Here is a 25,061-nt window from a genome sequence, read left to right as displayed (position 1 = left end):
GTATGACAACTGCAATTCAGAACTTGCATTATGAGTAAGGATTTTGTACTCTGTGTTTTGAAATAGTTAAAAACTCTGCATTACACAATACATAAATAAATAAAGTTGACTTTTTGGTCTTCAAATGACTGTACGTGTGTGTGACCCTTAGGCATGTATTGATGAAACTGAGATATTTATCTGTTTAATTGATACTGAAAAAATACTTATTTATATCTATCCAAAGTTAACAATTAGCAACTCAAAAAGGCCACTGCTTACTTTCAGCACTACTACCATCACAATATAACTAATTGTCAGGCTACAATTATACATATAACTATTCACACAGCAAGCAAAACACTCTCTCTCTCTCTCTCTCTCTCTCTCTCTCTCTCTCTCAGTACATGTCAAAGCAAAGGCAAATGTCCAAAAATAAACAAAAAAATAAGACAAAACAAAATCAACAGAAACATTTTACACTCTCTGGCCAAATCGTGAAGACAACTACAATAGTCACATAAAAAAATAATTGATTTTAAGTATGCTTTTGTGTTTTTCGTACGAGTCATTGTCATTGCTGACGAACAAATGATATATCTTAGACCCTGAACGATAATTACCCATCGGTAAAAACATCCCTTGTCCTCTTCAGACATCCCAGGTCTAGCTGTAGGGTCGTACATATTTATGGTAACACATAATAAGGCACAGTCTCTTGGGTCTGTTTGTCTTAAAGATATGTTGATTTTTTTTTTATATAGCTTTAGATCAAAACGAGATTCCCCTCAAAGCCCTCACTGTCGTTGTGGGTGGGGAGGCACATGGCACATCATTCAGTGACTATGGCTGGAATATCACATAAACAACCACCAACCCCTCAGTTGGCTGTTTGTTGATGAACACTGGTGTAGTCAGGAGACGCATCCTACATCTACTACTCTGTTACCAAGAAGTGATGTCGTTGTGTTCTAAACAGCGGAGAGGTCCATGCGATTGGCTGAGTTGCTACTCTTGTCCCAGGTGTTCATCTTGGTGGGAGACAATCCTTCCTTGTTGCCATTCATCTAATGGAGAAGGAGGTGAAGATCGAGGTCATCGTCAGTTCAAAAGTAAACGTGTAAAATACTGGGAATCCGACGTTATGGCAAAAATGGCCCAAAATGGTGTTTAGTTATGAATAACTCACAATGTCAGAGTTGAAGGGTTTCACGTTGATGTTGCGGATGGAGCTGCTGGTCAGAGACCACACCTTGGTTTTATGTTTGAAGGCAGCTCTGACCTAGAGCAGAAAGACACAGCCATGTATGAGGATTGAGGAAATAGACAAAGGAGAAATGGCGAACCATGTCAGGAGGTTAACATACCTCAGAGTTCAGAAGACAATGAAACAAGAAGACAAAGAAGCCCTTTAGGGAAAACCAGACACAAAGTGACATTTAAATAACTTCTGCTGCAAATTCTTTTTTTATCATACATCACTCATTGCACAGTTCATTACATAATACATGGAATTTGCCTTCCAACACATATAGTATGTTTTTTCATCCCCAATGAAATGTAGAAAATACAAAACACTGTGTCTCTCAATGCAAATGGGTTCACCTGTAATGAGTTGAACACAGCAAACATATAGAGGAACAACAGCGAGTGCGTGTTGAATGACAGAACTCCGAAGATCCAGGAGATGCCCAGAATAGGTAGAAGGACGGCCACTGCCTTGGCAGTCAGCCTACACACACACACACACACACGCACACACATGCACACACAGACACACACACACCACTGACTACCAAGAACATTGTATGACAAGTCTTCAGCACGGTTGTCATTCTGGTGCTCCAACTATAAATGAGAGAGGCTCACTTGACTGCATTGGCATCTCCATGAACCTTGTAGTTCTCTGCACTGATCCGAGAAATGATCCTGGTCACAGATATTAGAATGCCAATATTCACCTAGAAAAACAAGACCAGGTAACCAGCATGAATGTGTCATCAAGTTTTCATTTCGCTGGGGGGGATTTGAACTTGCCTTCTGTTTATCTGCAGTCGAACATCTGAGCTTTACAAATCCCTCTCATTGAAGGCCTGAATCTAGAGCAAGCAGGGCCTGGTTCTTCTCCTGGTTACTAAAGTGATTACTCACCACTATGACAAACAGTGCAGGTGCAACAAAAGCCCAGATGGCTCCATTCTTCAAGGACAACCAGCAGCTGTTAGAGTGAGAGAAAAAGAGAAACATTAAAGGCCTATTATGCCCAAAAGTGTTCATTATTTCATTCATAGCATCCACTGTACTGTATTAGTATTTGTGTTGCCTTCACAGGTTAGTATAAGCCCATTCAGCACTCGTCAACTTACTTATCAACCTCTCCATAGCTGTCTAGGGCTGACGTCATGGAGACCACACAGATCACCAGTGGAGAGCCTGGAAGGAAAGGGGACGTGTCACAGAGAGAAATGAATACGCCTCATAAAACAAACGGGCGGAAATCTGGGCTCTGATTGCTCATTTCCTCGAACAAAAGAATTTCTTAGCCACGCTTTCATTTGTTTCTTGTTTCATACGTTCTAATAGCGTGCTGAGTCTCCTCAGAATGCCAGACATTGCCAGTACACAACAATTAAACTGCTAGACTGACAAAAGAAATTGAGGACAAAGGGTCAAGTGCCGTTTTCACAGCTAATAAGAGCTGTAAATGCAAAAATGACTGTGGTTTCTCTCTGAGATGTCTAACAGCTATAATTCTAGCAGCTGGACTGCTATCCAGCGCCTAATTTACTGTTGGCCACAAAATGTGAAATTACTTTGGCCAAAACAAAGGAAATGATAAAACCAGGATCTTATTTCCAGTAATCACTGCAGCATGTTGAGCAGATCCAGTGTTCCCAGGCAGGCAGCCTGACTCAAGTGCTCCCCTGCCTGTCCACCCAGCGCCTAAACCTATCACATCTGTCCACCCAGCGCCTAAACCTATCACATCTGTCCACCCAGAGCTTAAACCTATCAGATCTGTCCACCCAGAGCCTAAACCATCAGACCAGGCCCAGAGGCCTGGGACAAGCACACCAACTCTAGAATCCATCAACTCACTCTTGAAAAACAAAGACTTCATAATAAAGATTACAGTGCATCGAAATCCACAGATAATATTTATGAATCCACAACGTTAACATGTTTATTGTGACATGTATATGCCGCTAACACAATAACAAAGGGTCCGTATGCCGTCCGTACCCCAGCCAATCCCGTAGTAGTAGAAGTGCTTGCTTCCCTCGGAACCAAACACCTTGATGACCATGCTGTAGAGGTGCAGGCCCTCCACCAGCATCCAGGCAAACGCACTCAGGAAGAAGAAGTGCAAGAGAACAGCCATCACCTTACAGGGCAGCTGGGACAGGGGACCAGGGTTCAAAGGTCATGTGATCATTATTATGTCAGCCGGCCCAGACATGAATACTTCCTCATTACAGTCACAGTTTGTGCGTATGTGTGTGTGGGCATGTGTGTGTGTGTGTGGGCATGTGTGTGTGTGTGTGGGCATGTGTGTGTGTGTGGGCATGTGTGTGTGTGTGTGTGGGCATGTGTGTGTGTGAGGCCTACCGTGCCCGGCTCAAAGCGAGCGCTGATGAGCAGCAGGATCTCAGCCAGCAGGATGGCGCAGGACAGGTTGGCGTGGATATGGTAGCGCTGGTTCCTGATGGTGCTGACTGACCTGCAGGGCAGAAGACCGGCAGCAAACCAACATGAGCAGAACATTAACATGAATCTTATTAGCTAGATTAACTGTACATGCACTTGATGTACATGACATGTCATATCAACGAAATGATACAACATACGATTAAAACTATATGGAAATGTGACATGTAATTACACTCATCAATGAGAACCATACTTGAACGTTCTATACTCACGACAGGATAGCGAAAGTCACGAGTGTGATGGTCAGACAGAAGATGGAGATGGAGCACCCAGTGTAACCAATCACGGACAACGCCACCTGGTGGGCACTGGTGAGCTACGTTGTAAAAACAAAAACATCCAGAACGACAACAAGTGTCACAACTCCAAAAAGGACACATAACAGCACAGTCTGTAGAGAGAGAGAGAGGATGTTACACTAATTGGATTCATCTATCACATACTCGAACACGTAGTCAACCACAGTGCACTTGAGCACAAAAGAAACGTGAAACTCTGTGACCCACAGGTGGCGCTAAAGTCCCAGGGCTCACTGAGGGGGATCCTCACAGCGAGTCAGGTCTGAAACTCCCCACGCTGAAAGGCGTTCAGTTCAAGCTCCTTCGCTGTGTGTATGGCATGGCAAGTCTCCCCAGAAGGCAGTAAGTCACTGGTGTCATCATCCAGCTCCCTATGACCTGCTGCAGCTTAGCCCAGCCAGCAACAGTACGGCATCGGAGCCAGGAGAGTGGCTGGCACTTGGGAGGTTTACATGACTTCAAGTGGCTTGAAGTGTTTCAGACACAGTTGTACGTGTGCTCTCAGGGGGGGGGATTCTCTGCCTCGCCGTCGAAAAACCACAGAGCCAGGAGGAGACTCGCGCCCTTGACCTCTCCTTGGATCAACGTGAGGTCACACCCCATCTCCTCGCACGCTGAGTAACACTGACATATGGTGCGCACACACTCACGTCTACACAGGACATCCTGTATTTCGTATGGCTGTGGATTGATTGAAGACGGGAGTCTAGGTCAAGATGGAGAATAAGCATTGCGGAAGCGGCAGAGTGGGCACGGGTCACTTCAGTCGTGTCTGCGCGCACACGCCAGCGTGTTTGCGGAGGTTATTTTAAGGAGCTGAGGTTTGATTCGCCATTAACTCCCCGAAACGTGCCTTGTCATTAGCAGGACGGAGAGATCGTCGCTTTTCCAGAATAGGGATGCGTGGGACGATCCCCTCCTGGCCACTAATTAGAGACCGACTGCAGGAAAGTATAGCGTCCAACTCAGCGCTGCAGCTGAGACAAGGCTGGCCAACCCAGCAGCCCGGACGGTGTTCCGTGTCTATTTCAGGGATTTGTTTGGCGACCGTGCTCACACAGACAGAGCATTCCTGGCCGTTTGATAACAATGGAAGACTGAGTGGATGCTTCCTGGAGTGTCTCTGACCTGAGCATTAATCAGTTTTCCTTTCCTTCCTTTCCTGACGAATCACATTATCTTAAAGGACATCGGATGTGGTTTAATTCAGCTGATGTCATTTGGTGATAGGCATGTACCGAGGAAGAAAGATGTTTGTCTTAGAAGATGTCTAAAAGTCCCCGAAACTCCGACTGCGGTCTCTGCAGCTTGGACCATAGCGCCATGTTAGAACCTGAAAAAACCACGCACACTCAATCATGGCTATCCACATCAATTTCCTATTAAACCACTATTAAGACGTTGTTACTGTGCAGGCCTACCAGGAGGAGGAATGCTAGGCTGTCAGGCCGCTGAAGGACCACTAGATGGAGGGTTTACTGTGTGGTCGACCACTGCCTCCTGTCCAACACGCTCCCATAAATCGAGTCCATCTCTGAAGGACGCACGGAGGAGGAGGACAGAGGACCACACTGCACCACACTGGTGTGTTCTGGGAGGGAGAGAGAGGGCCCTTACCTTGATGGGCACCACCTGCATGAGGATGGCAAAGTTGGTGAGGTGGTTGCACAGGCACACGGAGTAGGTCGTGTTTCCTGCCGAGCGCACGCAGCCCTCATTGGACCACACACCTTCCTTTGAACTGGAGGAGGAAGGAGACACAGGGGAATTGCGCCCGGATGTCAAGCCATGCACACGCTTATCTTCCCTCTCAGAAACCCGAAAAAACAACAAACGAAGATTCTTACAGTGTTAAGAGTGTTAAGATGAATTAGGGCAATCCCAGGAATTTAGTGGAAGGGATGATAACAACCGTTTTTGTTGGAATTTAATGTCTAACAGGCCTGTCAAATATTTCACTTTCTCCTGAACCACGGGGCGAAGGGGAGAAGGAAAAGGAAGACGTTTCACTCCAACTAAAACATGTACGGTGCGCTGATTTATGCTTTTTAAATAGTCAAAACATTGGCTCCACTTTTCACATTTCTGTGTTTTTGCAGAAGGTTGCTGCACTCCCTTGCTCAAGACAAACCAGTTAACTTGAAGTTGCACCACACTCCATATCCTTCCCAGATTTATGTGTCGCAGGAAAAAATTGCAAAACAATCTCTGACTTAATTAATTCTCATGTACCGTATTCAAAGTAAAACAATGAATACAATCTGCACCAGGGAAACATAATCTCATCTCTGGGAGTTGTAGTTTATCTCTTGAGCTAAGTTGTTGACACTTCAGACCCACCTGTAGTCCAGGAAGGCACAGTATAGGAAGACTTGATTGCTCTGGTTTAAGGCCTGATCTTGCTGATCTTTGCTCTGAAAAGAAAAAAAAGACCAAATAATACGTACATCCAAACATTATATTTCACCTACTGCATTCTACCTGTGCCACAAGGATGGATGGTACTAGCATTGCATGAGAGGTAGTAATTTAACTTTGATTAACCTGTTAGGAAATAGAGGTTTAGTAAGGTGGACGGGCATGGAGTCTTACAGATCCAAACAAGAAGCTCGGTCTTGCTTTTCGTGACTTGAAGTTGGCTTCTCTTTCATCCATAACATTAACAAGACCATTAGAGTAGGCAATATAGCACTATATTATATTACTATACCATATTATGGTACTATAGTAAAAATAGAACACTTCTCTGGACTTGGAAGAATGAACTAATTCATTGCATTAGTCTCTGACGTTAAATAACAATGCTCCGCTGGTGCTGAGAAGGGCCATAAACATCAGAAGATGTTTTGTTTTAACTAGCTAGCGCAGAGCAGTGGAGAGAGAGAGCGGCTCGCAATTCACCAAAGGTGATTATTACATTGACTGAGACTCCCTACTGTCTTATAGCGTTTTATTCGACTCTCTCCAACTCACTTTTTCCATGTAATTCCTCAAATGAGATTTGGAGGCCCCAGAGACAGTGACTAATGCCTGAAGGCTAGGAATGCAATAATTAGGGCTTGGCCTTGGTTTTAGGTTAAACCTCTCTTCTCCGTGCATAATCTGCCCTTGTTGGAACACAAAGCTTTCATGAGCTGGCGAGGAGCATAGCACATCTAAAGTATAATCTCTCGCTGTTACTACAGCATTCACGGTAAAATGGGATCAGATAAGATACGTCAACTCATATACTCTCCTTTTCCTTTGCAAAAACTCGAGTTTAACATCCAGAAAAGGTTAGCTGCCATATGTTTGTGTCCTGTTTTCGCTGTTCCTAAAAGCTCCCCTGTAAAAACTGCGTTCGAAATGAACCAATCAGACAAGCGCGGGCACAACACACGTTACCAATCGCACGTCACCAACGTTGAGATGAGGGGATGATAGGGCCGACGGATGTGGTAACGACAGGAGGAGAGGAGAAAACAACACGTGGGTTAGGGTTAGGGTAACCCTAACCCATCCTGACCAGGCGACGGGCTCTGAGGAGGTGTGTGTGAGAGACCCTCGGGGGGAGTTTACTGGGCCCTGTGGGGTTTAACAACTCCCAGTTTCTTGTTAGGTGTAAATGAAAGCAGATGAACGGGGGGGAAGCGGGGGGGAGCGGGCAGGGTCTCCTTCGACTAGGAAACACAGTCCGTTTGTTCTCCACAGTATCGAAAAACTTTGAAGCCATTATGCGGTTTTAGGGAAGACTAATGATTCACAGTAAGAACATCTGAGGGGGGGGGGGGGTGAGGGGGGGTCTGATTAGATGTGAACTGAAAGAGAAACAGCCACATGTGTGAGGCGTGTTATTGAGGGAGCTTTGCCCTGTGGTGACTCCACAGTTGTGTCACCTCCACTATGTGTTTTTTGAGCTGATATCAGAGGAGAGCGATGTGGATCAGAGAGTCGCTCCCCAGTGTTAGAATTCCACTAATGCTGGCTCTGGTGTGTGTGTGTGTGTGTGTGTGAGAGAGAGTGTGTGTAGGCATGTGTGCGTGTACACATACTGTATATGTGTGTATGAGTGTGTGTGTATGCTACTACTCTCTGCTCCCTGGTGCCCTGAGGCCTAACAGTCTGCCAGGGAAGACTGAAGCGTTCCAGGGCTTTATTAGCAACAGAGGGCCAGCTAACATAGCCTTGGAAATCAGTTCAAACTCCACGAAAGAGACGGTTGGACAGAGGGGGAGAGAGAGTGATGAAGGGGAAAGACAGAAAGACATCCAAAAGACAGAAAGGAGAGAGTGAGTGACAGAACAAGAGAAAGAAAAAGAAAAAAAAACAATTGAGTGTGCACAGCAAGGTTATGTCAAATGAATGGCAATTCACTACACCTAAGAATTCATGAGAGACCAGTGCCTTAACCATTAGAACTGGTCCATACTGTGAACAGGCTCAGGCTGAGGTGCATCTAATCCTTCTGCTAAATAAACCCCTTAGAGACTCAAGTTAATGTTTACACAACTCTTTGGGGGGAACAGGGTATATTTCAGCTGCCATGACATCATCATTACACGCCTATCATGTGGCAGTGTGTTGCATAAGAACATTTGGGGGAGATTCTGACTTGTGCTTCAGGGATGAGTGGCATATGATGGTGATTAACGGCAGGCCCCCCTTAACCACCCCTCTCTGTCGTCATTGTGAAAGAATGGTCTTCGTATGTTCTCTGCCAACAGGAAAAACACTGGCTGTGGTCTGATATTTCTATTCTTGTAATTCAAAGCAAATGTTGAGCTTTCTCTGGTTAGTGTCACTGCTGAGCTGGTCAGCTAGGAAGGCAATCGAAGAACCCTCAACGTCTGAATTAACAACGCGATGGAGGGGAAAATCCAAACGCATGGCAACAATCCCTGGGCAAGCCTGACACGACAAACACAGGACTTCGATTCGTCATTGAGCTCCGCTTCCCTCCCCCTCCTCTGACAGACGGCCTGGGATTGCCAGAGAGGGATGGACAGGGCCTCAGTATGGTGCAACTGACAAAACACTGACATGACAGGCCTTTTCCATCTCAAGACACCAGGCTACTCTCCTCCAAAGCTAATCTTGACAGCAGGTTCTCAAGCATTGCATGGAACAAGAGGAGAGGGAGGAAGTGAGCCAGTGTCAGACACAGACACATGGCCTAAGTAGTCTACGGTTTCAACACTGAGATCCCAACCCTGGCACACTGGTACGGATTAAACACGAGCACACTAAATCCACAAATCCACACAGCACTTCAACCAACCCATACCCTCCAAACAGCACCACAAAAAAGTTGTCTCCGTTCCACAGCCAAACACCCCCTCATACGCAGTCCTGCACCACCACAGTGACGCACAACCAGAGGCCTGGCAAGGCTGTGCTCGTAGTAAGGCATATTTTAAGAGCAATGAAGTCTAAAAAAAGACTGCGGTCCGTCTACATTCAAAAGCATGTGAAATAACAAATACACTACAAATGCAAAAACAGAGTGAGCTATAGCTGTTTGTTTTTCCTCATCCACATACTTTATATTAGCTGAGTATTTGCGGCCAAAGCAAGACAGGGCATCCTTAAAAGAAACCCTTCTTCTAACGACACTACTGTCTGTAGACATTCAAACCAAACCACACATAAATCACAGTAACATCTAGGTATACATCCAGTATGGTTATAGCGTAAAACATTAAATTGAATACAAAATAGGCCATCTCCCCAGGGCAACATTTACTGTTGTTAAAATTATCCCTGGAAGGAAACACTTTATTGCTGTGTGTCTGGAACAAGCCCACAGAGGTGCAGAGAACACTGGCCAGTCCAACAAGCTGAGGGGAGCTGAGCTCCACAGCACAGCAGGACAACATCAGCGCCGAGCTGGAGGGACGAGCTTGAGCTGGGACAGAAAAGGACCACCTTCCCAGCAGGACCGAGGGGCCCAGGGCACTTCCTGGAGTGTTCCAATAGGACCCCAAAAAACAATGATTCAAACTCCTTCCTGGAAGGTTTTCATAGGCCTCCACAAACCAAGGGTATAGTCTGACTCCTGGAGGGTTCCCGCATGGCCCTGCTAAACCAGTGATCCAAACTCCATCCTGGAATTCCGCGGTACGGTCTTGACAAACAGGTAAAGCTGATGACAGCCACAGTGGTGTGAGACACAGCCACACGGGGCCATGTGGAGGAACAATCGGAGCGTAGCCGGACAACACGACCGGCCCCGGGTGAGGTCAGGGTGTCGGGGGAGACGCAAGAAGACTTGCAGCTGTGGTCTGGGTCGGAGCTCCAAGGTGGAGGATGGAAAACAATGGCCTGTGTTGACAGGCATGAAGGGTGTGAAGAAAAATGAAGCCAATTAAACACAAGAAATTATAGTTTTGTGATGATAAGGTGAGGATCTGGAAGTCTTAATATGTCACAGCCTTCTTGGTTGCAAAAACAAATACTGCCGCTACATGCATTTGTTGTATTTTTTTTCTCCCTCAGAAACAGTGCTACATTTTTGAATTACTTGGGACTCAAAATGATAGATTGAAGCTCTTTAAGCTGGACAAGAATCCAACCAATGGCACTCAATGAGAAAATTGATATTTTCTGTGAGCTGTGCACTGGATAGGATTACATAAGTGTGCGAAGCATGAGCATCATCAACTTATTTTGCCGCAGGAAATGAGAAGGAAGCTTCAGTAGATTTAAGGAAAGCTGCGAGGGGAAGATGGAGAGGAGGAGAGGAAAGAGAGAAGAGATGCAAAGCTCTTGGCAAAAGGAGGATAGGAATTGCCAGACCTCCATCTGCAATTGATCAGAGTGTTGGCTCAAATGTGTGTGTGTGTGACTGTGTGTGTGTGACGGTGTGTGTTTGACTGTGTGTGTGTGTGGAGGGAGACTCGCCCACATGGGTTAGGTTGGGTGTGTTCTGGGAGTTATAAAAAGACAGGCTATAAAGGCTGCTTCTATTGTGGCACACAGGACTGATACCAGGTCTGGTTTATGTGATTAAAGACTTTTCAGGTATCAGATTCTAACAGTCTTTAAAAGATTTAAATCACATTGTCAGTTTACTGACTGATTAACAATGCTGTCACCTTTTTCTGAGATATTCTTCTCTTTCTCTCTCTCTCTCTCTCTCTCTCTCTCTCTCTCTCTCTCTCTCTCTCTCTCTCTCTCTCTCTCTCTCTCTCTCTCTCTCTCTCTCTCTCTCTCTCAATTCAATTCAATTTAGCTTCATTAGCATGACAGTCATTACAACCGTATTGCCAAAGCTAGAGGCACAACAACAGACAACCATACATCAACAACACAAGGTATGACAGCCAGTATTGTCCGGAACATGTGGCAACAACAAAGCATCAAGAACAGAAAACAACAAACAACAAACAACAAAACATCTCTCTCTCTCTCTCTCTCTCTCTCTCTCTCTCTCTCTCTCTCTCTCTCTCTCTCTCTCTCTCTCTCTCTCTCTCTCTCTCTCTCTCTCTCTCTCAGATAAATCCTAGTCTCACGTGTTCTTCTTCCTCAGCACCTGGAGCATGAATAGGGGGCATGGTTTCCTACACTGCATCCTGCATAGCATCCACGAACAACAAGGAGATTGATAGGATAATAGGCTAATAGGCCCCGCCCCCAATAGTCATGGGTCATTTGGAACCCTGCATGTGTGGCCCGGTGAGAGGCCCCTGGTGCTCCTGTCGTTCCTGCTCTCTGTTCCCCGGTTCCCCGGTTCCCCGTGGGGGCCTCTTATGGAACAGCTCCTCTAACACACACACTTTACGAGCCTGTTAAGTCAGGTCCTGCTTGTCAAAGTCTTCTTTTTTTCTTCTTCTTCTCTCTGTTGTATTCTTTCAATTTTTAACACTAAGCAACAGCGGCATGCCTTGTAAAATCACTCTTTCCATTTCTTCACTTCATACCATTAGTGTGATGCTCTGAGGAAGGAGGTGGAGGAGGAGGTGGAGGAAGAAGAAGAACAGAGAAGGAGGCCCTGAAGTACAGTAGGTGGAAAACGATGGAGGAAGAGGAGGAGGAGGAGAGAAACAGAAGGCTTTTTTATGTTTATATTAATGTTTAACTACAGACCCTGGCGACCCCCCCCCCCCCCCCACACACACACACACACACACACACACACACACACACACACACCCACACACCCCAATGCTAAACCCACGTCGGACCCAGAGTCATAAATCACAGCTGGAGCCAGGGCCCAATCAGCACCCCAGCAGAATGGCGTGAGAAAGCCTGCTGGTCCGATAACACCTAGCCAGGACCTTGGACCTGCTCCCCCAGAACCTCACTGGCGTCACCTAGGACTGATAGAGCACAGCCAGCCAGTCAGCTGTGGAACGCAACGACGAGAGGACCCGGACAGATGTTTGCTGAGGCCGTGAGCTCACAGGACATCCATCACTGGTACGAGGTCACACACACACAAACGGCCATTTAGGTCAGGTCACCCCTGTGAAGGGTGCTGCCCTGCACAAGACCAGGTCAATGTCAGTCATTAAGACAGATGACGCAATCTATTCATGCAAGAATACACAAGGAGTTGATGAATTTCCTTGTTTTTCTCCTGCTCGAAGGGCAGGTGTCATGTGTGCCAGATAAGGGAGGTGGATGATGTGGAAGAAATTGGGATTTCCTGTGTGCTTACATTAATCACTAATCAATAGAACTAGTCATTGGATACTAGTTAGTACGTTTATCATGTAAGCTTGCTATTAATAAGAGTATATTGTGTCTATGTGTCAGGTTAATAGATGTTCGGGGTCAGGAGAAAGTACTGGCTAAACGTTCCTTGTCATGATTACAAGGAGAGCTCCACCAATGAACTCTAGTCTGAGAGTTGTCATGTGTGGGGAGCAGTGAATCTCTTTCTCTGAGACTGTTGTAACGTCATTCCTGCCTGACTGTCACAATCAGTGACAGTCAGGCTGTCACTGATTGTGATCGGCTTTCAGAGCTGAGAGAGACCTGGTTGAGACCTAAGCCTGGTGTTGTGTTGTCATTTATGGTCAGAAGACTGGTTTTCTCTCCCAATCTGCAGATTGATAAATACTTATTAAAATCCAGAACTCAACTGAACTTAGTCACTCCGTTTATGAAGAGACGGACAAAACACTTTCTTCATCAATGACCAGAGAGGTTTGTACCGCTACTGTACTGCAAGACCCTGGACACTGGATGGTTGTAGCAAGCGGAACCTCAGGCCCCGTAACCATGGCAGCGTGAACAGGGCTAAGAAATATGGTGAAGCGAACAGAGCTATGTCTCTGACACAGTTTCCCTCATTCAAGTTTTAATGAACTGACTGGCTGTCTGTCTCTCACAGGGGTCAATCACAAATCACTTGGTCCTTCGCTGTGGACAAGCACCACAGGCGGCCATTTTGGGCAGAGAGTAAAGAGGTTCATAAACAATGATGGGAAAGGTTCTTCACATGCTGTGAGTGTGTGTGTGTGAGCATGTGTGTGTGTGTGTGTGAGCTCTCCAAGGGGGTGATAAGTATCCAACGGCTCCCAAAGACATAAAAATTCCCAAAATAGTCAGTCACTTTTTGGCCAAATCCATCCACGGGCCTACAACAGACCGGTAATAGCAAACTGACTTATTTAGCTCTGTGTAGTCGCAGCCAGTAGTAATGTGTGTGGTATGCAACTTCTAAATATAAATCCAAGCTATATTGTATCTAAGCCCAAGACATATTGTCTTAAGAAAGCTCAAAGCATTCTGGCTGGTGATGCTGACCAGGTCAGCTTGTGAAGTGAATAGACCCTCTATTTACAGTATGTCACTAAATGCTCAACCGTTGAGGGAAGGGGGGCTTTGAAGATCCTCAGTGGTTCTCTACTTTACACTAGAGGAACTGTACAGACAGCCAAGATGTCAAACTTTAATGAAAACAAGTTTGATCAACATATAAAAGTATTGGAACGAATCCTGCACACTTCCATAACAAGGGATAGTCACACTAGTCCTCCATGGTGTCTGCTAAAACAAACACAGTAATCACTGTCACAGGAACCAAGCCAGATAATTGTAGCATAAACATTTATTTATCTGGGGAAATGGAAAACAAAGCCGTAACCATGGTTTCCCAAAGCTGCATGGTTTTCATTTATGCTTGTGAGCAAGCGGAAAAATCGAAATCACCTTTGATGGTGATTCAATTTAATAGATGGCAAATCTTTCAAATAGTCCTGAAAATACCAAAGCGATGGTATACTATAAATCTGAATAATGCATGTGGGGTCACTTTTGTAAAAACAGATAATTCTGTTGGACCTAAATCTCTCTTACGCCTTTTTGTATTTATAAACTGGTTACACGTTTTATAAGTTAACTTTCATCATGAGTTTCAAATGTATTTCCCATGGAAAACTGGCAACACTTGCTGTACTAAATCCCTGCCACAATGGCAAAGTCAAATGTTGTTCGTAAAGTAAAATTATTGTTCCTTTCAAAATGCCCAAAGCCCACAGTTCAAAAATGCCCATAATCACTTGTCGTTTGGGAAGCCGCATGCTTTGTGGAGGAACGTTTTAAGGGGTTGAGACTAATGAAAACAAAAATGTCCTGCTTAGTGTTGGTGTGCGGCCAGCTTCTCAGTTCTGAGCCCGTAGAAAACACGCTTCCAAAAGGGAAGCCAGCTCAAAATAGAGCTGATGGATTTCATATGCGGTGATGTGAGACCTCTAGACTGGCCCTCACGTTTCTTCAGTCTGATAAGGTACTGTTCCCACACCGCACAAGTGAGCTGTCCTGTTCTAGGAAGCCCCTGGGACAAGAGCATTCCAGATATAACAGGTCCACTCTGAAAACAGGAGGGTGTTGGATCCCTGCATGGAGGACTTTTAGGCCAAGATGATCTGCGTTGTTGTGCGTTCTTGCATCCGCATGTGTTGGTGATGTGTGTGTGTTACGTGTTCTGGCGTGTGTTCACGTGTGCTGCTGTGTGTTGGCGTGCGGCGGCTCGTGTTCCTACCAGCACGTGCGTGAGGACGATCTTGATGAGCGGTGCACCAGACAGGTTGACCGCCAGGGCGGGCGACGGCTCCACCTTCAGGGAGATGAGGAAACTGGCCACCTGGATCTTGTGATCCTTGAAATCAGATGCCTCGTTGATCCTGAGAGAGAGAGAGAGAGAGAGAGAGAGAGGGAGAGAGAGGGAGAGAGAGAGAGAGGGAGAGAGAGAGAGAGAGAGAGAGAGAGAGAGAGAGAGAGAGAGAGAGAGGGAGAGAGAGAGAGAGGGAGAGAGAGGGGAGAGAGAGAGAGAGAGAGAGAGAGAGAGAGAGAGAGAGAGAGAGAGAGAGAGAGAGAGAGAGAGAGAGAGAGAGAGAGAGAGTCACCTGAGGGTGGAGCTCTGTCTACACAGTGGTGTCACCCCAGTCTCCCCACAGTAGCAGCAGAGTGGGACTGTGATCCATCTGTCACGTCATGAATCATCCTGCCAGTAGGGGCTGTTATTGACGACTGTTCTAGGTCAACAGGTAGGCTGGTGGTACAGTTGTGGAGGCAACACCCTCCTATCATGAAACAGAGAGGTGTTCTCACCAGCCCAGGAGTGGGCCCACTATATAATAAACAATCTATCACGAACTAACTCCACAACCTAATGGAGAGTAAACAGACCTCACCCCTCCCCACCCCCATGGCCTCTCTCCAAACCACAAGAAGCGACAGATAAAACCATTACTTCGCTTGGTTTTCAATATCAGAATAAACCGAAATGGGTCATTTTAAACGTTTACCGGGCGAGGGGCAAACAAATTAGGAACATAAGAAGCCTGCAGGGCGGATGTGAGCAGAGAGGACAGGGGGGGGGGGGCAGTATCAGGCAGGGGGCTGATGGGAGATAGGGAGTTCCTGCTGATAAGACCAGGCCCCAGGCAGCCTCTGTCATGGAGTTCAGGAAAAACAGGGGCGCCAAGGAGCCAGGGGACGGGAACCGACACACAGGAAGTACTTCTGGTTACTGTTGGGAACGTTCCGTGCCGTAGCATCTCAATGTTTTGCCTGAATGGTGGTATTTCCTAATTGCGTTGACTGTAAACTGTTGTTTACAGAGTATCCTGACCCGTATCTCAAACCAAAGCGGATTCGTAGCATCTTTCAGAACGAGTCAAGAGACTGTCGAAGCCTACGACATTTGCTGTAGTGTAAATGCTGAGTCACTGTGCTATGGATTTCAACTCAATCAAAATCCATACATGTGCAATAGAAATCTTGGCTTGGATCAAAAGTGAAGTGCTGATGTATCAGGTCAGGAAATGTTGTTCCTCCCCACTCACCTGGTTGTGAGAGGATTGATCCCTTTGTAGTAGCTGTGCATGTTGTGGTAGAAGAGGCCGACAATAGTGGTCTGGGCTGAGGGACAAAAGGAGGGAGAGAGAGAGAGAACAGTGAGAGGTGAAGAACGTAGAGCACGGGGTTGAGAATGTGTTGAGGTGCCGCTAAAATGCTCACAGGGAGGGGAACTTTCATTAACGCGGCCTCGCTGCCTCAGGTTATCACAGGGGGCCTAATGGGAGAGCTGTGTGCTCACACGCGGGTGTAAGGGAGGGTAGGGGAGCTTGTCCGGGAGGGGGGTGCGTGTATGCTACGGGAAATTATGCAAGTCACACCGCCATGACTTCAACAGGCCAGCAGGAGGTCTGGGAGTGTGCGTCAGTGTGTGTGTGTGTGTGTGTGTGCTTCCTCAGGACTGACGCACCACCTTCTGTCCCTCCCACTGTCCCTCCCACTCTGCGTGAGAGTAAACAATGAAGGACAAATCTAGCTATACTCTGTGTAAAGGTAAAAGTTAAAGTACAATAGATGTTTTCCTGTGGACCAGAGTACAGTTTTGGATTCATCTGATTCTGTTACCCCCCCCAGAGTGGTTCTACAGATCCGTTGGTGGCCAGTTAGTCTATCAAACTTTCCTCAGGAAGACAATAAATACGGACAACGCTGAATCCATCTGCATCCTTTTATGACGTCTTGGAAGCACCCCAGCCAGAGAAAGAAATATTGATTTGTAACACTTTCTCTGAACTTAATTGGGATATAAAACCTCTACTTGGTGCCTTTTACACAGTCAGCCATGTGTTCAGACCCACACACTTGGTTTTCAGTCTCCAGTTGCCAGTACTAACATCTCTATTCCATTTCTGATAATGGTGTTTTAATAGATGATTAAAAACTTTTTTTTTCCAACTGTTAGTGTAGCAACGCAGTGCGTTTGGGGGCCCAGTGTAGCCAAGGGAATCTGACCCGAACACAGAGTCAAACACACACAGGTTTAATACCCACAGTAATTACTGCCTACTTTTCAGAGTATGGCAGAGAGGGCGTTAAGTAAATAAGTGAGCTCACTGTGTATGTTAGAGCACTCGTTCTAATGGCACAGTTAAGTTGGGAAAAACTGTCCCGTGAGGAATGGGCTGTGATCTTTCTATTTTTTTCTCTCTTTCAGTCACTTTTCGCTCTAACTACCATAATACAGAATACAGTACTATAGTGGTAGTATAAAGGTTACGGATGTAAATTTAAATATATATTTAAATTCTATAATATAAGAACACCCACCATCCACACATCGCACATCGCCACATAATACGATTCTGCCTGACAACAGGCTTGTGGAGCTGTTGTGCAGCATGAGGGGGGGGTCAAGTGGGCTCCGAATTTCACTCACACTGCATGGCGAAGGCCTCCCCCGGCACAGAGATGTAGTTCTTCCCCTGCGTGGGGAAGCGGTAGTGAGGCAGGTTGTAGTTCTGGGGGAACTTCATCAGCGAGTAGTCTGGAAGGGGGCAGAGGTTGGGAACACGCAGCTGTGAGAGGTAACATTAGACAGCAGGGACGGTCTGACCCGCCTTGGATTCACCAGCGTGTTATCTGACGACTTGTGGGCGGATCAAAGCTGGGACTGGCCCCCCCCCCAGGGGGAAGGAGACACACGCCAGTTTGTCCAGAGGCAAACAAAATATTACACATAAAAACACGTCCCACCAGGGAACAGGGGGAGATGAAGAGATAAGGAGAGAGAAAGAGGAGGGGGGGAAGAGGGAAAGACAGAAAGAGAGGCGAGAGAGAGGGGGGGGGGGAGAGAGGGAAAGACAGAAAGAGAGGGGGGAGAGAGAGGGGGGAGAGAGAGGGAAACACAGAAAGAGAGGGGAGAGAGGGGGGGAGAGAGGGAAAGACAGAAAGAGAGGGGAGAGAGAGGGGGGGAGAGGGAAAGACAGAAAGAGAGGGGAGAGAGAGGGGGGGAGAGAGAGGGAAACACAGAAAGAGAGGGGAGAGAGAGAGGGGGGAGAGGGAAAGACAGAAAGAGAGGGGAGAGAGAGGGGGGGAGAGAGAGGGAAACACAGAAAGAGAGGGGAGAGAGAGAGGGGGGGGGACAGAGGGAAAGACCGAAAGAGAGGGGAGAGAGAGGGGGTGGGGTGGGTAAGAATTTCCGTCTTTCCTAATTCCGTCTTTGTGAAACACCCCTCGGTGAGTCATGTAGTCAGGCAGAGCTGACATGGTGCTGACCTGCCACGAAGGACTTTCCGCCCAGCGAGACCGGAGAGGGCCTGTGCTCCAGGTTGGAGACCATGTGGCCCATCACTTTGTCCACGGTCTCAATCAGGCCGCTCACGAAACGGGTGGACTGCTGCTGAAAACACACAACGGCAACATCATGGACACATTCACGCTGATCAAAAGGAATCGTGTCGTCATTACGGATGGTCGGATAGAAGCACAGAAAAGCGGATAAAGAACGTCATCCAATGGGGCGATGGTATACTGGGTTGTGTGTCAGCTGTCCAGTATGTTCTCATGTACTCTGTAACATCTGGTACAGCTTGCTCGTAAGAAAACAAGCATTGGTCGTTTCAAAGGGTTCAGAGCCCTCGCACCACAAAATCGCTCAACATGTCTCTCTGCAGGCACCCCTGCTTCTGCAGGAGACTGAGTGCTAAGCTTGGGTGAATAAATGATCATATTCGTAATCCTGCTTTCAAATCGGTTCAGGAGTTTACGTTAGCCTCTCTGCTGTCTAGCGCCCGACCAAAAACCTTCCCCTTGGAATGAACGGAATTTACCTCTGGAACGTCTGGGGACGACATCACTTCCTCCACACTCCTCAGGAAAGCCTGGAAGGGACAGAGACAGAGACATAGCTGTCAACCCTTCTGCACACAGGGTGTGCACAGTGTAGTGTGTGTGTGTGTGTGTGTGGGGGCATGAGTGTTCATGTGTGTGCGTGGAAGCTTGCGTGTGTGAGCGTTGTGAGTTTGTGCATGTGTCAGATGTGCGAGTGGGCCCCAGCGTCGTGGCTGTACCCGGGTGAGGTTGTCGGCAGTGCCCAGGAGCATGGTCTTGTTGGGCAGACTGAAGGGCAGTGTCTCCAGGAAGCCCAGCATGGGCAGGGGCTCTGGCTCCGGCTCTGGGGAGCTGGGGGGCTCTCTGCTCTGCATGGTGGTGGCAGGCCTGGTGACATCTGGGGCCATCTGGAGGAGGAGGGGGGGCGGGTGGGGGGGGGGGCATCAAACACTGCATTATTGTCCACACACACACACACACAGTCCAGTCCCCCAGGACACAACAGCGCCAATATACACAGGATGTTTTATGTGAGCATTAGAGTGAATAGAACGTTTTTTTTTTCTTTCTGAGGGGGTTCTGCCGCATCAGCGTTCCCGATCTTTTCCAGCCCCATTGCCCACGGGGAGCTATTTTGTGTTGGGTTGAGCAGCTGTCTCCGTCCCCCCCCCCTCTCTACCTCCTCAGCAGACGTTCGATAAACAGGCCAGGGCCATTTACATGTGCTCTCAATATCCACTCAATTCCTCAGATTTAAAGAAAACAATAGTTCCACGAGACTCGTGGAAAAACTGTGTTCACGGCGATTCAACCAACCAATTTCCGGAGCGTTTCTACTGCATCTGCTCACGAATTTGATGAATATGTCATCCAGGCTCTCTCATTCCTTATTCCTTATTCTTGAACATTCCCCAGTGCACTAACACGCGTCATCACACAGAGCCTTGAGTAAAGAACTCACAAAGTCAAGTGAAATGAAGTCAAAGTCGATTTGTCAAGCAAAGGGTCAGACACTCACAGTTGTTTGTGCTGGGGAGGAGACTTCTTGAGGGATGCTGGGAGATGTGGGGTGTACAAAGGCTTCACCTGGTCGAAGGGAAACAAGAGGCCCATGGTGCAGCATGAGTGAGAACATGATGTCTCATCTAGGCCTTCTCAAGGGCACAATCGGAAAAAAACACTGTGTGGGATATAAGCCTTCTTACTGTTTTGATAATGAATCAGCTGATGACTAAAACGTCCTCTGTGTGATATGTTGGGAGGTTCTGGTGAAATCCCTGTCTTTAGAGGTTGTAAATCTAACGTAGTTTGTGTCACCTGGCTATAATCATATAATCATGACCATGTATGGATTTGCAACTGGGCCTTTGCAAGCCCTGGTCCCAGTCTTCCTCAGTAGATATAGAAATAAAATCCTGAAGAAATACCTCCTGTAACCATAACAAGCTTGTTGTGTATATATCCATGTTCTGCAGAATTCTAGATATGGCTTCGGAAGGCTGGTACAAAACTGATAACGCCACAATCATGACATTATATGTCTGAAGCACATGATATTGCAAAAACTATTACGACAAGCTTTACTGTAACGTTGTGTGAAAACAACATCATAGGAAAGTGTGCCAAGATCCTTAGTTATTCGTATTTTCCACAGGCAATAACAGTGATTCATTCTATTTTTTACTAGCAGCTTTCTGACATCAACAACAACCCTAGTCTACAAAAACAACAACTAATTTAGGATAAAAGCAGATCTTTGTAAGTATGGGAAGCCCATGTGGTAAAAATACAGGCTTGTACAGTAGACTGGACTGTGGTGAAACGCTTTATAGTAGAGGTATGTGAGATTACTTCAAGATGAGGGCACTTGTGCTGTCTAATGTCTTGCTGACGAGCTACTGTGATTGGAATGTAGCAATGACCAGGAAGGAAATTGCTTTTCAACCCTTTTCTTTTTACAACACAGTTGAGGGGATATTGTCAAGATCTCATCTTAGAGCAAAGCAGCAAAACAGACAGGCAGAGGGATCCTACCTATGGCAGCTTTGTAATACATGGACACCTCTTCAGGCAAGAGGGCTCTTTCCCAGATGATGAACTCATCAAATGCCCCTGTAACGTAGTGGCCATACTTCTGGCTGTTGCCTGTTCCTATGACCAGGTTGTGGTACTGGTCGCCATAGTTTTTATCTACGCTGCCCTTAGGGTCACTGATGTTGAACGTGCCGTTGATGTAAATGTTCAGGCCGTCCTGCATGGTCCAGGTGAAGAGGACGTGGGTCCAGAACGGGCCTGGAGGACCAACCACAAGAGAGGGGTTTTAGGAATCGGTTATGAAGAGGGGGCGAAGAAGAGGGTCGGAGGTAGTTCCCGTTCCCTTCGCGTCTCTCCTCCAATACCTGGAATATTAATGTTGGCCCTCCATTTCTTGAAGTTGCTTCTGGTGTAGAATTCAACGTATCCTCCGTAGGAGTTGGCAAACACAGAGAAGCCGTTGGAGATCACTTTACCCCCGGAGGCGATGGCAAAACGGGACTCCATCTCGTGGTTTTTCCAGAAGAATGAAAACGTGATCCCTGCAAAGAAAACAGACAACATCATAAGAGAAACCAAGTGCATGATAAGAAAGAACCTTCTTAAGGAGCTCGCAAAGCAGTGAGAGCTCATTTTGACTCACCCTCGGGACCGCACAGAGCAGGGTCACTAATACATGTGTTCTGGTAGTTTCCAAAATGGAGGAAAGTGCCTCCTGTGTCTCCATTCAGATAGATGCCTTTATTGACCATACCTTCAACAATGTCTACAGGGGAAACAAGGGGGAAAGATATTATTTGATCTACGGTCAATTTGGTTACACTGGCTTTTTACTGTAACTGGCTCTTTGTAGACTTATGAACTGATCATTTTGTGAGCATAGTCGGTTCAGACCTTGACTAACATAGTCGGTTGTGTATTACTCTATGACAAGTTTACAGCCTGATCCTGATTTTTTCAAACGTTCAAATGCAATGAATGTATTCAAATCTTTAAATGTGCAATGCTACTTCATAATGTATGTGTTATAATGCAAACTCTGCAAACGTATTTGAGGAAGAAAACAAGATTCCAGGTAAAGACAAAAGCTCTCTCCGAGAAATTAAACATCCTAACAAAGCAACAGCGTCCACTAACTGACCAACAGTAGTACACAATGTCCTAAACAGCCCCACTCGTAAAACAGGTCACTAACGCAACTGTGGAGTATATCACTGAGTAGGGATGTTCCTCACCTACTGTTGCAGAAATGTTAGTGTAGGCAGAGTCATTGGTATACACAGAAGAAGAGTTATGGGAGGAAGGGAGCACAGTGTGGTTGTGGATTCTGAGAGCTGGATGAAACACAGAGAACAGAAACAGAAAGGGGGAGAGAGGTGATTGACATCCACATGAACACAACAACACAGAAGACAGGCAGCAGTGACGACAGAACGGTGACAGAAAAAACAACATGGATGCCCGGGAATGGTGAGGGGTGGTGTGGTGAGGGGTGGGGTGGTGAGGGGTGGTGTGGGGTGGTGTGGTGAGGGGTGGGGTGGTGAGGGGTGGGGTGGTGAGGGGTGGTGAGGTGAGGGGTGGGGTGGGGTGGTGTGGTGAGGGGTGGGGTGGTGAGGGGTGGGGTGGGGTGGTGTGGTGAGGGGTGGTGTGATGAGGGGTGGGGTGGTGAGGGGTGGTGTGGTGAGGGGTGGGGTGGTGAGGGGTGGTGTGGGGTGGACAGGTACTGCGAGAGATGATGCTGTGGTTCTGAACTCAGTAAACAGTGGCAGAGCTTAAGAAGGTACAGATGACTTCTTTCTGAGGTTTATAGCTAGTAGTCAGTTTGTCAATCAAAAACTGTTACTATATACACTGATCAGTGTATCAATCGCTTCAAGTATGTTTTTCTAGACAGTAGACATCATATTTACTGTAGTCCTCTCTTTCTACGTCTACAACCATCAGTTATATATGTTCACAGGGGTTTGATGATCATGAAGTAGGGTTTACAGAGGAATTTGCTTAACTCTGAACAAATGGACAATCACAAACCTAATCAGACATGAGTATTGCACACTGATGCACCTTCTTGGTGGCAATGAGATGGACAAGAGATGAATAGAGAGGGGTGTACAGCGGCTGTGTAGACCATGCAGACAGAGAATGGAGACGACTGATTTGACTGGGGGGAGTTTTCTGTTTTCTAAAGGCATTTCTATAGGTCTGTACACATACTTATATTACTTCCATTAACATGACCTGTTCTGTTTCCAATTTGGTCCCACAGTCCGTGGATCCCGTCCACAGCATCCAGCGGCCAATAGTGTGAGGCCGTGGCCAACACCTGCAGGCCTGCACAGAGAAGCCATAGGTAAACAATGATCCAGATGGGATTTTTCCCTATAATCAAGCTCAATCATGCTACTCTCTTTCAGTTATTTTCCTGGCACTCCTTAGTGGGTTTTAAGTTTTCAAAGCTTCACAATAATGAACAACAGCTCTTTATTAATTTTTTTTTGCCTTGGAAAATAAACAATGGTAACACTAAATCACAAATGACCTGCATTAAGTTATTAAATTATCACATGAGGCTTGTTCACATGGCAAATGTTTTCTGGTGTAAAGCTACAGCAAACATTTTAGGATTAAAATCATTTCAAATTCTCGGTAAAGTCATTAAAAAAATCCTACATCTAATGCAGAATATGTAAAAAGTTACCTGGGTGTTTTGACGGCTCCACCACTTCACTATGAACCTGCAAATACATCAAGTCATAAAGTTCAAGAGAAATGTAAGTCTTAACTACGGTGGATTAGAAGTTTAGAAATTACCTTAATCAAAGTGATGAAAAAAGTTAAAAACGGAATATAGAGAGATAGTTCCATGGCTCGTGAGCGTAATATTAAAACTTAGAACAAATATGCCTACTTTAGGCTAATGCAAAATGAAGTTTATTTTGTTTAAATTGCAGAAGGAAAACGAATCCAAAATGCGCAAATCATTATTCCGTTAGGTTGAAAACAATCGAACCTCTCTATCAGTCCATTTTCCCCAATAAAAAACCTTTCCCCAAAAAGCTCAAATTCCTGACATTTGAATCAAAATACAGTAACCGAGTGGTGAAACTTCATTTCAAAGTGATGTGAAGTTCCATTGAAATGATTGTCAAAAGTTTGTAATCCGTCTTTACATTCTAAAGTATAGGATGTTCCTTGTCGAAGCTGTCTAAGGACTTGTTTCTTGGTTTGTTCTCTGAGACTATCGGAATTGCGGTGTGTCCAGTCAGGCGTATTTGGGCTGTTCGATTGGACGTGGGAATTCAAAACGTGATGTCATTTTGGAGCAATTGAAACTCAAGGTGGGGCATTCAATCGATGCTTCAGTGACAGTATGTGATAGTAGCTCGATAGTAACGCCCAAAAACATCAGGTGCAGCACAGTAAGAATAAGTACTGTATGTGATAAAATAGTCATCATTTATTTAATTTATCTAAACACCTACATAAGCACAAAAGGTCAAATTAAAATTTCCATCACATTGATGAATCACCCCTGACAATATAGTCTCGTACCCAGCAGATTTGGGAACGTTTTCAGTTTGATTGTAAAAGAGTGAAAAGAAACACCAGGTGCATTTACACAGACATATTATAACGGTTGCTTAGGGAATCACATTCGCCCACTCCCAAATACAAAATATATAGGCCTATATGTTTTTATAGAGATGTTGGTTTTACACTGTCATGTAAACAGTCCTGGTACATCAATTACATGAAGCAGGGACACTTCATACCTGCAAAGCAGAACAGTCAGAGCGGTGCGCTTGGACGAACTCGGCACACGCGCATTCAATAGTAAACATCTCCACCGTGTGGACAGAGAGAGTTATCTCGAAAGAGTCATCAAAAAAGAACCAAATTGACAATCTAGTAACTTTATATATTTTTAATCGTTTACAAAGCCACCGTTTAATATAATGTGTTCTCTCTTCCTCTTTC

The 25,061-nt window shown here is 46.1% G+C and overlaps 1 protein-coding gene across 4 annotated transcripts; it reads right to left on the bottom strand.

Annotated features, from left to right (window-relative positions):
• Positions 1-368: 368 nt before the first annotated feature.
• On the bottom strand, positions 369-24,381 carry adgrd1 (adhesion G protein-coupled receptor D1). 4 transcript variants are annotated; one of them, XM_062454434.1, is made up of 26 exons: positions 23,895-24,381; positions 23,782-23,818; positions 23,298-23,414; positions 22,319-22,417; positions 21,727-21,849; positions 21,449-21,625; positions 21,084-21,341; positions 20,068-20,135; positions 19,289-19,456; positions 19,049-19,099; positions 18,495-18,618; positions 17,656-17,763; positions 16,268-16,343; positions 14,962-15,103; positions 6,330-6,403; positions 5,607-5,730; positions 3,903-4,006; positions 3,589-3,700; positions 3,223-3,376; positions 2,346-2,412; positions 2,131-2,197; positions 1,849-1,940; positions 1,585-1,711; positions 1,347-1,388; positions 1,169-1,261; positions 369-1,046 (listed from the first exon to the last, which is right to left on the bottom strand). In XM_062454434.1, the coding sequence occupies exons 1-26, from the start codon at positions 23,946-23,948 to the stop codon at positions 951-953; spliced, it is 2,754 nt and encodes a 917-aa protein (XP_062310418.1). In that variant the 5' UTR covers positions 23,949-24,381; the 3' UTR covers positions 369-950. The 4 variants fall into 4 exon arrangements, with proteins under 4 accessions (XP_062310418.1, XP_062310420.1, XP_062310421.1 ...); XM_062454436.1 differs by having other exon boundaries at positions 18,495-18,615; XM_062454437.1 differs by lacking the exon at positions 22,319-22,417.
• Between the last annotated feature and the right edge of the window lie 680 nt (positions 24,382-25,061).

The sequence above is a fragment of the Osmerus eperlanus genome, chromosome 28 (assembly GCF_963692335.1).
Source record: "Osmerus eperlanus chromosome 28, fOsmEpe2.1, whole genome shotgun sequence".
Lineage (NCBI taxonomy): Eukaryota > Metazoa > Chordata > Actinopteri > Osmeriformes > Osmeridae > Osmerus > Osmerus eperlanus.
The sequence above is the reverse complement of the archived record's forward strand: the minus strand, read 5'-3'. Positions and strand labels throughout refer to the sequence as shown.